Below are 16,591 nucleotides of genomic sequence, written 5' to 3' on the forward strand. Positions count from 1 at the left end.
TTTTTATTATTACAAGCAAATGGGGTGGGGGCTATTTTTCTTATTACAAGCAAATGGGGTGGGGGCTATCTTTATTATTCTAAGCAAGTGGGGGTGGGGGGGTGAGGCTATTTTTATTATTCTAATCAAATGGGGGGGGGGGGTTTATTTATTTTTATTCTTAGCAAACATGGGGGGGGCTGTTTTTATTATTATAAGCAAATGGGGGGGGGGAGGGAGGCTATTTTTATTATTCTAAGCAAATGGGGGGGGGGAGGGAGGCTATTTTTATTATTCTAAGCAAATGGGGAGGGGGGCCCAAAAACCCAAAACCCAAAAACATAAACCCAAACCCAAGAACAAAACCCAAAAACAGCCCAAAAACATAAGGGAGGCTATTTTTATTATTCTAAGCAAATGGGGGGGAGGCTATTTTTACTATTCTAAACAAATGGGGGGAGGAGACTTTTTATTATTCTAAGCAAATGGGGGGGGGGGCTATTTTTATTATTCTAAGCAAATGGGGGGGGGAAGGCTGTTTTTATTATTCTAAGCAAATGTATGGAGGCGATTCCGAGAAAACCATTATCGCTAGCTCTACAAAACTTTGACTGATTAATTAATAGATACCTATGTACATTAGTTCCACCTTTAGAGGCCATTTTTCCCCGCAGAGCGGGGGTTGGCATTTTCCAGGCACCGTGCTCCCCTTTTTGAAGCAATGTTTTTTGGCCGGATGCCCTTCCTGCCACCAACCCTGTTGGTCGCCTCTTGCGACACACAGGGAATTACCAGTGAACTGGTACTCAATTTGCCGACCTCGGAGGGATGACAGGCTGAGTCAACCCCCCTGGCGTTAATTCAGCGATTGACTGGGATTCGAACCCAGGATCCTTGGTATCCCAAGCCAGCACCCTAACCGCCAAGCCAACACCAGGCCTACCTATGTACATTAGTGCTTGACGAATTTTGTTTTTTGAACTTTGTCCCTTTTTGGCTGCTGTCTTGGATTTATCGAAAATCTAAAACGATCTTCTTCTCCGAAAGCGCTGAATGGATCAATGCTAAATTTTAAACATATGATTGACTACCTATAACGATATAAGTTTGCAAAAAAAAAAAACCATCATCGGACTCATCGTTTGGTGGCCATATTGTATTTAAAAATAAAACTTAAAAAACCTTCTTCAAAACTGCATAACTGATTGATACAAAACGTTGCAGATATGATCAACTACCCATGGGGAAAAGTTGTTGACAGTGCTGATGTTATCAGTCACGTACTTTGGCAGCCATATTGGATTGCAGGGTAATATCAAAAAAAAATTCTCTGAAACCGCTGAACCAATCGGTGTGAAACTTTAAACATATGATCATACGCATTGGGAAGGAATGTGGGAAAACTATGACATCATCAGTCGCATGGTTTGGCAGCCATATTGGATTGAAAAAAAAACATTTAAAATGTTCTTCTTCGAAACCTCTCAACCAATCGACATGAAACCTTACAGATAGGATTGACTACCCATGAGGAAAATTTCTTGAAAATTATGATGTCATCAGTCACGTGGTTTGGCAGCCATATTGCCTGGAAGCCTATCATCACTCCTCACAGTTCTAGTCACCCCTCAGCCCAAATTGGGCTAAGGTCTAAGGGGTATTGTCGTCACGGGCGTCGTCCGGGCGGGTGTCCGGGTGTCCGTCAACTTTTGGTTTCCGTCAATTTCGAGCAGTACGGCTTGTTCGATTAAATCCATTTTTGCAGTGTGTGTTGGAGGTGAGTAGAGGAAGGCTCCTTTTGAAAATGGACGCGCTGCCGATTTTCAATATGGCCGCCACGGCAGCCATCATGAAATTGGTTTGTCAATTTCGAGCAGAATGGCTTGTCCGATTAAATTCATTTTTGCAGTGTATGTTGGGGTTGGGTAGAGGAAGGTTCCTTTCGAAAATGGGCGCGTTGCGATTTTCAATATGGCCGCCACGGCAGCCATCTTGAAATTGGTTTCCGTCAATTTCGAGCAAAACGGCTTTTCCGATTTAATCCATTTTTGCAGTGTGTGTTGGGGTTGAGTTGAGGAAGGTTCATGGGCGCTCTGCGATTTTAAATATGGCCGCCACGGCAGCCATCTTGAAATTGGTTTCCAGCATGCATGGGCTGAGGGGTTACGCCCGCTTTGCGGTGCTTTTTATTGAGCAAGTATAAGACTATTCTTGGTTCATAATATTTCTTGTTTGGTTGGAATATTTACATCTTTACTCCAATATGTTTTGCTTGTGCATCATAATGATTTATTATTATAATACAACAAATTGTGGTTTTAATTCAGGATTTGAGTATGGAGTGTGTTCCTCACACTTTTACGTACAAATCAGAGGCCTAAAGGAAAGTGTGATCACCACAGTTTGTACGTGACACTCTTGATTATGACATTGTGATATTGTGATGAACCAGGGCATTCCTTTCGAAAGGCAAACAGACGGCAACCTCTGTGCGAGATTGACGAGTTTGTGCCAGAGTGTGCACGCTTCGCTCGTCCTCACCTCTTCTATGCCAACCGTTTGTACGTGTACCCACGGCATCTCAGATATGATGCGCAGAAGATCTTCCCTAAGGTATGCATGATGCTTGTGGCGATCACACTTGTACTTTCATTCAAAGTGATATTGCATGTTATATTATGTTGGAAGGTGCAAGTTTCAGCCTCGGCCGATATTACGTGCAAAGTGTAACATGGAGCCGCCTTTCCTTTTTCCGCACATTTCTTGTCATGCTGCCACCCTTCCTTCTTGCGGATATGACATCTTATCAGAACAGGTTGCCGTGGGTTACCCTTTAATTATTTGTCACTAATTTTCATTGATTTGTGCTTCTCCCACCCGTAGGCCAGAAATCTGGCTGTTTGTGTCGAGTTTCGCGATTCAGATGAACCAAATGCACAACCACTGCAGGTGATCATTGATATTCATGTTCTTCCTTATTCTTCTGTATTCGGAGCTAAACTTCGCTTTGTTTCCATGTAAATGGTTTTGACATAAATGACACACGCATGTACATATTGTAACATTCCAGACCTGTTTAACACCCTCTGTTTTACACCCAAAGTGCATCTACGGAAAACCGGGCAGCCTGGTTTTCACAAGATCTGCAAACACCGCCATACTCCACCACCAACTGTGTCCACATTTCTGGGATGAGGTGAGCAGGTGGCACACACAGGGACCATAATGACTGAGATTCTGATAATTTCCACCATTTCACCTGAATTTTCACCATATTCTGCCCCGAGATACATTCCATTCAGATTATCAGGCAAATTGTACAATAAGTTTGAAAGTGATGATGTTTTATCTGTTAATTCAACAACAAAAAAGGTTTTTTTTTTGTTTGGTTTTCACCCCTAAGCCCAAATTGGGCTAAGGGGTATTGTCGTCCGGGCGTCCGTCAACTTTTGGTTTCCGTTAATTTCGACCAGAACGGCTTGTCCGATTAAATCCATTTTTGCAGTGTGTGTTGGGGTTGAGTAGAGGAAGGTGCCTTTCGAAAATGGGCGCGCTGCGATTTTCAATATGGCCGCCACGGCAGCCATCTTGAAATTGGTTTCCACCATGCATGGGCTGAGGGGTTACGCTCGCTTTGCGATGCTATTTATTTTTTTTGTATACAAGGTCGAGCCTCATGTAAGAGCTAACATTCATCACAAAAAGACAAACTGACACATAAAACACAAGATAAAGGGAGCGGGAGACAAGATGGGGAGAGAGAGGGAAGCACACAAGTACAACATTTGAGAGCAGGGACATCGGGAGATCTGTGGGAGGGAGCAGGCTTGGGGGGAGGAGGCATGGGAAGGGGGGGGGGGGCGGTTGGGAAGGGTATAAAACACATGGGCAAACACAAACACAACAAGATACTTAAAATAATATAATACGCATTGAGGAAAAGCAACGATGTTAACATATCTCACAATTTCAATGTCCTCCTCACAGATTAAAATTGAGCTTCCTCTGTGCTTGCATGAAAAGCATCACCTTCTCTTCACGTTCTCGCATGTGAGCTGTGATGTGAGCAAATGGCGCGAGGGAGACAGCACGGAACTGAAAGGTGACGGATCATCGATCCATCATTTGTAAAAATGATCTGTTGCTTTGATTACTTTTTGCAGTTGTTCGGAATCTGCCGGGGGTTCTCCCACACGAGCATTATCAAAGTTGTATCTTCTGTGCTGTTTTCATGGAGTTAAGCAGAAGTAAACGGTCATTAAGGGTCACCGAGGAAATACCCGATTGAATCAGCCATTCCCCCACTCCTCTACCTCATCTCTGTTCACCATACTAGTGGGCCATGCATGGCTGCCCGTCTTGCAGGATGGCCGCGTACATACGGGCGAAGCTCAACTCTTCGTGGCCACTCATCTCCCTTCGGGATACCTGGCACTCCGCCAACAGCAAGGCACGATTTCAGTCTCGAGAGAAAAGGTGAGACGTGTACGTGCAAGTGGTGAGATGTTGGTGATGATTTGTTTTTATTGACATGTTTGTTCTCACCACTTGGTAAATCCAAATTGTCACCAAGCAAAGGGTTTTGTTCACACGAGAAGATTACAGAAGGGCCCTTATTATGCAAATAAGCCTGGTGTTGGCTTAGCGGTTAGGGTGCATGCTTGGGATCCTGGGTTCCTGGGTTCTGGTGTTGGGTTAACGGTTAGGGTGCCGGCTTGGGATCCTGGGTTCTGGTGTTGGCTTAGCGGTTAGGGTGCCGGCTTGGGATCCTGGGTTCTGGTGTTGGGTTAACGGTTAGGGTGCCGGCTGGGGATCCTAGGATCCTGGGTTTTGGTGTTGGGTTAACGGTTAGGGTGCCGGCTTGGGATCCTGGGTTCTGGTGTTGGCTTAGCGGTTAGGGTGCCGGCTTGGGATCCTAGGATCCTGGGTTCTGGTGTTTTCCATTTTCCCTGCTGGGATGATCATTCCTTGCATAGCTTCCTGTGATGTATTTTAAATGTAACATTCATGACCCAAACACCACAGTAAAAAATGTACCATAGTGTGAGAATAATTTCACAAACACCAATTTGTGTATTTTGTCAAGCAGGGCATTCATGATTCCAGCAGAATCATGAATGCAGAATCATGAATGCTGTTCAATTTTCAAGTCAATCGGATGAAAATTGACGGGTTTTTTCAGATAAAAAGTGATGGTTTTGGAAGTTTAACCTTGAGTTGACCTTTGACCTTTTGACCTAAAAATAGTATCTTTCCCAATTTATTGACTCGGTATGCAAATGCTGTTCAATTTTCAAGTCAATCGGTTGAGAATTGATGGCTTCTATATAATTATAAAATTGAAATCTTGCGTGTTTGTGTGTAACATTCGATCGGTCCGGGGGCGTGGCTTACCCCTTTGAGAGAGTAGTAATATCCACCATTTTATTAACTCGCATAGCTTTGAGGCCTGTTTTCTAGGCCCGTGGTGTCTTGCTCTCTCTCCCAGCTTTATTTCAAATCAAATTCGATATATCGTTTCATTTTTCACAGTCGCTAACATAGTTTTAGACTCGGTTGAAAAAAAACGGGAAGAAAATCGCGCCACGTTGATATACGAAAATACACCGCCTAAAATTACAGGCATACAGTATAGATCTTCGTTATTTCATTCAACATTATTACCCGGAAGTAAAATATGTTTCAGGAAATTACCGAGAGATATTTCTTCGATTTTTTTTATTATTTATATGCGCATACACTTTAAATAGGTTTATTTGAAATCTTTAATTTTCACAATGTAATTTATTTGTCATTTGATGATCGTCAAAAATATGTTTCAGGAAATTACCGAGAGATATTTCTTCGATTTATTTTATTATTACCGCTTCCATCTGATTTCGTTTTTATCGATGGTTTTAGACTCGGTAAAAGAAATAATTGAGAACATTCACGCACACACGGGAAATTGCAGAGATATATTTTAAAAATCGCGCCACGTTGATATACGAAAATACACCGCCTATAATAACAGGCATACAGTATATATCTTCGTTATTTCATTCAACATTATTACCCGGAAGTAAAATGTTTCAGGAAATTACCGAGAGATATTTCTTCGATTTTTTTAATTATTTATATGCGCATACACTTTAAATAGGTTTATTTGAAATCTTTAATTGTCAAAATGTAATTTATTTGTCATTTGATGATCGGCAAAACGATAGCACAAAAACAATACTATTTGCAGGAAGAATGTCGTATCAACCCTCCGACGGCGCTACGGACGCGGACAACGAATCACACCTCACGTCTATGGACGCGAATAGCAACATTCCTTCAAGTTCTCGTGTGGAAGCAGTATCTCCGAGGGGTGCTGAAACAGACGATGGGAGATCACGACGTCTTCAGCAGCAACGAGAAAGCCAAAGGAAGAGACGACATGCTGAAACGCCTGAGCAAAGGTCACAGCGCCTTCAGCTGCAAAGACAAAGGGCAAGGATGAGAAGGAGTGCTGAACAGCTCATTTTTGCTGCACGAATGGAAAGGTGTCCTTGGGAAATCTGGGACCTTTACCCCATCAATTACACAATCTGTTTGCCGGCGATGGACCCACAGCGAACGAATTCCGCAGGAACATCAGACAATACAACTGTCTATTTCAAATGACATCATTTGGAGGAAGCCAAGTTTCTCCTCGGCATGGTGCATGGAGCCCATCGGTCATAATTCAGGGTCAAATACATCATCGTATCGGTTCCTTCTTGCCAAATGCGGATGAACAACCGAAATTCCTCCAAATTTATTTCTTAGATCCACATGACAGCGTACAGTTGAGGATGCGGATACTCACCAATGCTGGTATTCACCGTGATGTAGTTGGAGCATTAGAGACCGTGCTGAGACAAGTGAATCCTTACGTTCACTCGTTCCGCATGGCACGCGAGGAAATAGGCAATTTGCCAGAGGCGTTCGTTCTTATTGATCCCAACAGGAGACCAGCTGATGAACATGAGAGGAGGTTCAATAGTCAAATCGCTGATGAAGTGGGTGTCGTTGTGAAGAATACTGTCGATCCTCAAGCTACAGCGCGTCACATTGTATTGAAAGCAAGAGGAGGAGCGCTGCAAAGTATTTCTGAGTTGCACCGTTCTTACGACGCACTCCAGTATGTTCTCTTCTTCCCATTCGGAGATGACGGATGGCAGCCCGAAATGAACATGACCAATGGCAGGAGATTGACTGCCATGAAATACTACTCCTACCGAATAATGAACCACGAGGATGAGTTCAACTACCTCCTCAGAGGGGGGCGTCTGTTCCAGCAGTATCTTGTTGATATGGCAGCCAATATGGAAGGCACAAGATTGGCGTTTATAAGACTGAACCAGGCATCGCTGAGGTCTGCTACATACAGTGGCTTCACTGATGCTCTCAATGACAATGACGATTTGTCCAACATCGGACGCCGCGTACTACTGTCATCGACATTTGTAGGGGGGCCGAGGTATATGATGGAGCGATGTCAAGATGCCATGATGTACGTAAGAAAATATGGTAACGCGACCTACTTCATCACTATGACGTGTAATCCAAAGTGGCCTGAAATCTCCAATAACCTGTTTCCTCACCAAAGTGAGAATGACAGACCGGATCTCATTTCGAGAGTGTTCGAGTTGAAGAAAACGGTGTTCATTAAATACCTCACTGGATCAGAAGGCTTCTTCGGGAACTGTATCGCTCACGTTGTGTGTGTGGAGTACCAAAAGCGAGGTCTCCCTCACATACACTGTTTGCTGTGGCTCGATGAAGCTTCAAAGCCGAGACCACAAGACAATGATCGATTTGTACAAGCTGAAATACCAGATCCGGATGAAGATCCAGAGGGACACAGACTGGTGTTGAAGCACATGATCCATGGTCCATATTGTTCCACAGCAACTGGATGCTGGAAGAATGGAGCATGCAGACACAGATACCCGCGGTCATATGCTCCGTACACACGGTGCGGAGACGATTCGTACCCCATATATAGAAGAAGATCCCCAGAAATGGGAGGATTTGAAGGGCACCAAGAAGGGAGGCAACGACGACCTGTTACAAATCAGTGGGTTGTTCCCCATAATCTCTATCTCCTGAAAACGTTTGATTGCCACATCAACGTTGAAATATGCTGCTCTATAAAGTCGATCAAGTATGTTATTAAGTATGCCATGAAAGGTAGCGATCAAGCTACGTATGCACTGCGCACAAACGACGAGATAACGGAGTACTTGACGGGTAGATACATTGGACCTTCAGAGGCTGTTGCCTCCATTCTTGGATTCTCAGTCCATGACAGGAAGCCGGCCGTTATCCGTTTAGGAGTACATCTGCCAAATGAACAACAGGTATTTTTTGCTGGGAACGTTCGTGAACAAAGAAATAATCCCAATATGGCCAAAACCACGTTGACAGAGTTTATGGATCTTTGCAGACGTGACCATTTCGCTAAGACACTGTTGTACGTGGATGTTCCGAGATTCTATACATGGACCAAGAAGAGATGGCAACGAAGAAAACAGGGCAGACCGGTGGAGGGCAACCCTGGAATGTTTGAGGATGACATATTGGGACGAGTTTACACTGTTTCGCCGCGTACTGGTGACCTGTACTATTTCCGACTACTCCTCCACCACGTGAGAGGGCCGACTTCGTTCGAAGTCCTGAGAACGTGTGATAATGTCATTCTACCCACATTCAAAGACGCTTGCAGAGAAATGGGTTTGCTGCAAGGAGACGCTGTCTGGCACGAGACTCTGGAGGATGCGGAGAGGACACGCCTTCCCAGACCCATGAGGGATTTGTTCGTTGTGCTCCTCACACAAAGTGAAGTCGACAATCCATTGGATCTATGGGAACGTTTCAAGGACGCTATGGCTGAAGATTATCTTCTAGCTCATCGACGATCTGCAAATGATCCCAATATTGCCATCAACGAGCGCCATCATGACTTGGCTCTATCGTATTTGCAGCAGAAACTGCAATTGTTGAGTTGAACAGAACTGTTGCACATTTTCACTTGCCGACTCCAACGACTGTTCTTCGTCATGAAGGGATTGCCAACATTCACCTACTGAGAGAACTCCAATACGACATGGAGGAACAACAGCGAATCATAGACGAAAGGCAGCTTCTGCTCAATGATGAGCAGAGAGTTGTCTATGACTTTGCATGCGGTTGCATCCGCACGAATCAGTCATCAATGATTTTCATTGACGCGCCTGGAGGCACAGGGAAGACGTTTCTTATTAACCTGATTCTCTCTAAAGTGAGAGCGAGTGGAGAAGTTGCCCTTGCGGTGGCCTCATCTGGCATAGCTGCTACCCTCATGCCTGGTGGAAGAACAGCGCACTCAAGGTTCCAAATCCCTCTGACACCGAGGGAAGATGGCGTATGCAACATCGATAAAAATTCCACTATCGCAGACCTCTTTCGAAGTACAAAACTCATCGTGTGGGATGAGTGTCCTATGATCAGGAGAGAGAGTTTCGAGGCTGTGGATCGCACGTTGCATGATGTATGTGACAAAGACGAGCCTTTTGGAGGGATCTTGACGATATGCTGTGGTGATTTCCGTCAACTTCTGCCCGTGGTGAAAAGAGGGTGTGATGCTGACGTTGAGAATGCGTGCATAAAGAAGTCCTACTTATGGCAGAGCTTTGGAATGTTTCACTTGAGAACTAATATGCGACTGACCGACGGAAGTGGGCAGTTTTCAAGATTTTTGCTCGACATCGGCGAGGATAGAATCGAGAAAAATGCGGATGATGAGATAGATTTGCCAGAGGATATACTGCTGACAGCGAGTGGGCTCGATGAGTGCATCGATACCATATATCCATCATTCGCCAATCCGATGGAGGTTTTTTCAGCAAGGTCTATATTAGTGCCCCTCAACGATATGATGCGAAACATCAATTCAAGATGCATCACAAGGTTCCCTGGTGCTAGCAAGGAGTATGCTGTGTTCAACAGTGTGACTGAGGGTACTGATGCGACGCACTTCCCAACGGAATTCCTAGATTCCGTTGAAGTCTCGGGATTGCCGCCGCACAACCTCGAGCTCAAAAAAGGATCCCCTATCATTTTGATGCGGAACTTGGACCCTCCGAAACTTTGCAACGGGACGCGCATGATTGTTGAGGACATGCTTCGAAATATTATAGTTGCGAGGATCATAAGTTCAACGTTTGAAGGCGAAACTGTAATGCTCCCTCGGATCCGACTAAATCTGTCGGAAGCTGAGGATATCCCTTTGCAGCGCTGCCAGTTCCCCATACAATCCTGCTTCGCAATGACGATCCATAAGGCGCAAGGGCAAACTATGGAGAATGTGCTGGTCTACCTGGAGAAACCGGTCTTCCAGCATGGTCAGCTGTATATGGCGCTCAGTCGAGGGAAGAGGAAAGAGAACGTGCGAGTTTATGTAAATGGAGGATCGTCGACAAAGAACATCGTCATCAGAAGTGTCCTCTGACAACAAAATCGTGGTAGTCCACGGGTCGCGTGTTTTTTCTAAAAAAAAAAAAAAAAAAAAAACGTGATCGGAGATAAGGGCCGAAATCACATGTCACAGATAAGTGATTTAGAACGCTGGAGAGGTGAGCCTTATGGCTTGCTGGCCCAAATAATCTCCCTGATGATGTCCAGCGTTCGCTTTAGTTCTATTCTCATATCTATTCAAACTGACTGACCCAACGGGTCATGGGTCGTCTAGTTTTAGATGAAAATTGATTTTTAAAATTTGACCTTTAGTTGACCTTTGACCTTTTTACCTCAAAAATAGTATGTTTCCCAATTTAGTGACGATATACAAATGCTGTTCAATTTTCAAGTCAATCGATTGAGAATTGATGGCTTTTTAGATGAAAATTGATGATTTTTAAAATTTGACCTTTAGTTGACCTTTGACCTTTTTACCTCAAAAATAGTATGTTTCCCAATTTAGTGACTTGATATACAAATGCTATTCAATTTTCAAGTCAATCGGATTTAAAATGGCGATTTTAGAAATTTGACTGCCAGATGACCTTCGACCTTTGACCTCAAAATCAATAGGCTTCTCAATTGGGACGACTTATACAACGTGGTGAAGTTTCGTGACGATCGGTTTAGAATTGTGACCTGTAGGCCGGTGACAAACAGACAAACAAACAGACAAACAAGAAAACGTCATGCGTAGCACGATACTTGCAAAATACGCCCTCCCCCAAAAGTTTACCATTGATACAGCAAATTGTCCATTTCATGAAGATTAAAATTTACAATCTTGATCAAAGCTCGGGTCAACAGGATGAAAAGTGAGGATTTTTCAGATGAAAAATGATGATTTTGGAAGGTTGACCTTGAGTTGACCTTTGACCTTTTGACCTCAAAAATAGTTCGTTTCCCTATTTAGTGACTCAATGTGCAAATGCTGTTCAATTTTCAAGTCAATTTGATGAAAATTGAGGATTTTAGAAATTTGGCCTATGTTGACCTTTTGGCCTATGTTGACCTCAAAAATAGATGGTGGTTGAATTCAGTGACCATATATATAAATCCTCTTAGAAGTTCAAGTCAATCAAATGAAAATTGGTGATTTTAGAAATTTGGCCTATGTTGACCTTTTGGCCTGTGTTTACCTAAAATATAATACGTGGTTGAATTCAGTGACCAGATATGCAAGTCCGCTTCAAATTTCAAGTCAATTGGATGAAAATTGAGGATTTTAGAAATTTGGCCAAAGTTGGTGACCTTTGGCCTATGTTGACCTTTTGACCTATTGACCCCAAAAACAATGGGCTTCTTGCTTTTGACCAACTCTACCATTTGGTGAAGTTTCGTGAAGATCGGTTGAAAATTGTGACCTGTAGGCCGGTGACAAACAGACAAACAGACAAACAGACAGATAGACAGAACCGCAAGCACAACCGACCAATGTACTTGAAAAATCTTCGATTAGTACCCTGATTAGTACCTCAGGTAATCTCTTTTTTTTTTCTTCTTTTTTTTCTTTTTTTTTGTATACAAGATCGAGGCTCGTGAAAGAGCGAACATTAATCACACAGAAAGACAAACCGACACATAAAACATATAACATCGGGAGCGGCAGACAAGACGGGGAGAGAGGGGGAAGGACACAAACACAACACCTGAGAGCAGGGACCGAGAGACATGGAGACATCGAGAGATCTGAGAGAGGGCGAGGGCTTTGGGGGGGGGGGGCATGGGAAGGGGGCGGTGGGAGAGGTATAAAACATATGGACACTGCCAGGACTTCCAGGAAAGAAGTTGGAATTTCAAACAAGGTGGATCTGGGGTGAATTAGCGGGGGTAGAAAAGATCAAGGTTTTGGATGGGGGAAGATAAGAGATGGTGGTGAACAGCTGTTTTAAAGACCTGGAGGGAGGAGTGGGATTGAAGGGAGTGAGGGAGTTTGTTCCAGAGGTGGGAGAAAAGAGGAATGAAAGAGTGAAGGTGAGCAGAGAGCCGAGATTTCGGCAGTTTAACCATCAGAGGGTTGCTGGCAGATCTTGTGCGACCTGTAGGAATATTTGGGGGACAGAGCACAGAGAGAGCTGGGGGTGCAAGGCCGGAGAGGAGTCGGTAGAAGACAGAAAGACCACCTACCTGCCTGCGGTGAGTGAGTGAAAGGCCTTCGGCTCTTCCTGTTTATTTACTATTCACACGTACACTGCTTGCTTATCTCACTCACCCAGTTCCGAACATAACTTCCTGTCCCACTGCCAATCGCTTTATGGCTTTACGTCTCCATTTGCCTCTTTCTGTATGATCTTAGGCTGTTGAGGTCCGACGTCAAAGACTGATGTCATAACTTTCGGTTCTTTATGTCACTCGGTGTTGATTCAATACTTCGGGTTATTTTCATTAACAAATTTAATTTCCCATGACTCAGCTGTTAACCTTTCATGATCCATATCATAATTTTGCAATCTCTGCCAAGTCAATATGTTTCTCTATGTTCCATTCCCTTGTTTTTCTAACGTGTAACTGTCATTCTTTCTTTCCCTCAATGGATAAAACTTTCATTTCATTCATTGAGCCACTCTTATTTTTTTGTTCAATGTTGGAATAAAGTTACTCGTTTAAGCACCATGTTGAGTGCATTGCAATAAATAAATAAAAAAATAACCACCTTTAGAGGCCATTTTTCCCCGCAAAGCGGGGGTTGGCCTTTTTCGGGAACCGTGGTTGTTGTTGTTTTTTTGGTCCCCTTTTTGAAGCAATGTTTTACGGCCGGATGCCCTTCCTGACGCCAACCCTTTTTGTCACCTTTAACGACAAACAGGGAATTACCAGTGAACTGGTACTCAATTAGCCGACCTCGGAAGGATGACAGGCTGAGTCAACCCCCCTGGCGTTAATTCAGCGATCGACCGGGATTCGAACCCAGGATCCTTGGATCCTAAGCCGGCACCCTAGTTGAGTGCATTGCAATGAAAGCCACAAATCTTATCGTCTGTCCACCCCCGGTGTTTCATTGGGTTAGGCCTGGTGTGGTGCTGTGCACGCTATCAGGTGTTCGCTCCATTCCAGACGGAGAAACCGTTCGCTGATCGGAAGGTTCTGGCCTGTTATCATGCGACATCAGCTTTAGCTCAACACCACACTACACGTTCGGCTGTTGCCTGATAGATACATAAATATTTTTTAACCCCTTCCCTATTATTTTGCCAAGCGTTATATATACTGTACTAAGTGTTAAAGAGTGTTTATGGTTTGTCTCGCATATAAAGCAGCTTAAGTCATCATAAGAGAACTTTACATTCTGTTGCATCCCTGGATTGCACGGACGTGAGCACACATCATTGAGCACGAGGAGTGAAGGGGTTAAACCTACTGTTGTGGAAATGGCTGCTCAGGGTTAATAATGCTTTGAATAGAGCAGTTGTTTCCGAAAAGTGAATATTTAGCATCAGCATATAGTAATTAGTTGTGATAGTAGATATGCGTCGCTCATACAGTGCCTTCATAAAGTATTCACACCCCTTGACTTTTTCACATTTTGTCACAGCCTGAATTTAAAATGGATGAAATTGAGATTATTTTTTATCACTGATCTGCACATAATACCCCATAATGTCAACGTTGAGTTTTTTTCAAAGATGTTTTTCTTTATTAAAAAAAATTCATATTATACTTATGGTATTCATGGAAATCTCCACACATGGCTCGTGGACTTCCTCTCCTGTCGAAGTCAACATGTAGCTCTAAATGGAATCCTCTCATCTCCCCTTCCTGTCCAGACTGGAGTTCCCCAAGGCAGTGTTCTGGGCCATGTGCTTTTTCTGGTCTTCATCAATGATCTCTCCGAATCTCTGGGAAATCCCCTCTATCTTTTTGCTGATGATTCCACTCTCTGCCGCTCCATATCCCAACCCTCAGATCGGCAGTCTGCAGCCTCTTCACTCTCTGCAGACCTAGACAAAATCACAAACTGGTCAAACAAGAGGAACATGTCTTTCAATCCTGACAAATGTCACTCTCACTTTGTCTCTCTGAAAATACCATCTGGAAAACCCTCCCATCTACTTTCTCAACAATCCTCTCCAATAAGTTCTGTCGCTCAAGCTTTTGGGTCTCAATATCAGCCCAGCCTGGTGTTGGGCTAGCGGCTAGGGTGCCAGCTTAGGATCCTAGGATCCTGGGTTCGAATCCCGGTTGATCGCTGAATTAACGCCAGGGGGGTTGACTCAGCCTGTCATCCTTCCGAGGTCGGCAAATTGAGTACCAGTTCACTGGTAATTCCCTGTTTGTCGTAAAAAGGCGACAAAAAGGGTTGGCGGCAGGAAGGGCATCCGGCCGTAAAACATTGCTTCAAAAAGGGGACCAAAAAACAACAACAACCACGGTCCCCGAAAAAGGCCAACCCCCGCTTGCGGAGAAAAATGGCCTCTAAAGGTGTTTTTTATTTATTTTAAATCAGCCATGATCTTTCCTGGGAAAACCACATTTCAAATCTGGCCTCCAAAGCCAGTCGCCAACTGGGCATCCTCCGTCGTGCGAAGTCCTTTCTTGAAATTTCGGAGCTCCTCATCACATACAAAGCTTTCATCCACAGCTCATTGGAATACTACTCTCCCCTGTAGGCTGGTTCACCTGCCTCACACCTAGCTCAGCTTCACGCTGTAGAAACCAAGGCTTTTAAGATCATTGTTATCTCCAGCGATGAAGCTGATTCTGAGGACCTTTCACTCTCTCACCACAGACAGGTAGGTGGTCTTTCTATCTTCTACCAACTCCTCTCCGGCCTATCTCCCCCTGCTCTATGGGTACTCTGTCCCCCAAATATTCCTTCAGGATGCACAAGGTCTGTCAGAAACCCTCTTCTGGTGAAACGGCCAAATCAAGACTCACTGCTCACCTTCACTCTTCCATTCCTCTTTTTCCCCGCCTCTGTAACAAACTCCCACACCATCTTCAATTCCACTCCTCCATCCATGTCTTCAAAACAGCTGTCCACCACCATCTCATATCTTTCCCCATCCAAAACCTTGATCTTTTCTACCTCCGTTAATACACACCAAACCCACCTCCTAAAATTCCCTGTTTTCTTTCCTGAAAGTTCTAGTAGTGTCCATAATGTTTATCCCATGTACCCTGCTCCAGCCCTCTTCCACAGACCTCCTGATGTCCCTGTTCCCTACTATTGTTGTACTCCTCTCTCTCTTCCTCTTGTCCCCCACTCCCTTTATTAACTCAACTGGACTATGTCCAGCTGAGTTTTTGTCGACACCCAGTGTCCGTCGTCCGTCTGTCGTCTGTAAACAATTCGACGTCTACGCTCTAAAAGTCACAAATATTGATTAAATTTGATGAACCTTGTTATGCAGCATCTTTGAGACATAAACTAGTTTGGGATTGCATTTGGGCGTTGCACGGCCAAAAATGGGCACGGCAGGGTGGCCATATTGAAAAATCAATATTTGTCATATATTTTTAGCACATATAAACTATATAGTTTGTGGTTCTATTATGCATATTCTAACCATATTGATATAGACCAGTTGAGTTCAGGTTCCCTGGAACCTCTCTAGTTTATTATATGTTCTATGTGTTAGCTCTTATACGACCTTAGACTAAGTATACAAAAAATAAAACACATGAAACTGCACAGGATTAACGTACATCAGAAAAGGCAAGTAATGTAGGATTGTCATTGTGTATAGTTCCATGCTAGACTTGTCCAAATATGCTTTATTAATGGATATTTAATATCCACAAGCATTTGATGCCGATAACGTATGTTGACCTTTTCATTTCTTTTCCTCTAACTGAAGCACTTGGAGTTGGATGTGAAATGGCTGGACGGTGTAAAGCCACTCTTCACTGTGGGAACAAGACTTTTTTCCACAATCTACACACAGGTATAACTTTGCTTCCTTTGCTGAAATTCTCACGTTACTTCATCCTCAAACCTTTTCCATTAGGCCCCTTCATAAGGGGTTGCTTACACATAATATGGGCAGAATTTCAATTAGAATGGGCACCTGTTACCGGTTACACATGCTATACTTAACATGTATTACCCTTACCATCCACTACCAGGAACATCTGTTACCAGTTACACATGCTCTATTTACAGTCG

The 16,591-nt window shown here is 43.8% G+C and overlaps 1 protein-coding gene across 4 annotated transcripts in view; it reads left to right on the top strand.

The window, feature by feature from the left end:
• Positions 1 to 16,591, top strand: part of LOC137439066 (dedicator of cytokinesis protein 9) — a 160,197-nt gene that overhangs the window by 82,146 nt on the left and 61,460 nt on the right. For all 4 annotated transcript variants that reach the window (XM_078767731.1, XM_078767730.1, XM_078767733.1 and 1 more), the window contains 6 exons: positions 2,432 to 2,592; positions 2,863 to 2,928; positions 3,083 to 3,175; positions 3,967 to 4,081; positions 4,316 to 4,455; positions 16,284 to 16,370. In XM_078767731.1, the coding sequence (XP_078623857.1) occupies positions 2,432 to 2,592; positions 2,863 to 2,928; positions 3,083 to 3,175; positions 3,967 to 4,081; positions 4,316 to 4,455; positions 16,284 to 16,370 (662 nt within the window). The remainder of the gene's footprint in view (positions 1 to 2,431; positions 2,593 to 2,862; positions 2,929 to 3,082; positions 3,176 to 3,966; positions 4,082 to 4,315; positions 4,456 to 16,283; positions 16,371 to 16,591) is intronic.

Source organism: Myxine glutinosa, chromosome 13, assembly GCF_964187855.1.
Source record: "Myxine glutinosa chromosome 13, kmMyxGlut1.1, whole genome shotgun sequence".
NCBI lineage: Eukaryota > Metazoa > Chordata > Myxini > Myxiniformes > Myxinidae > Myxine > Myxine glutinosa.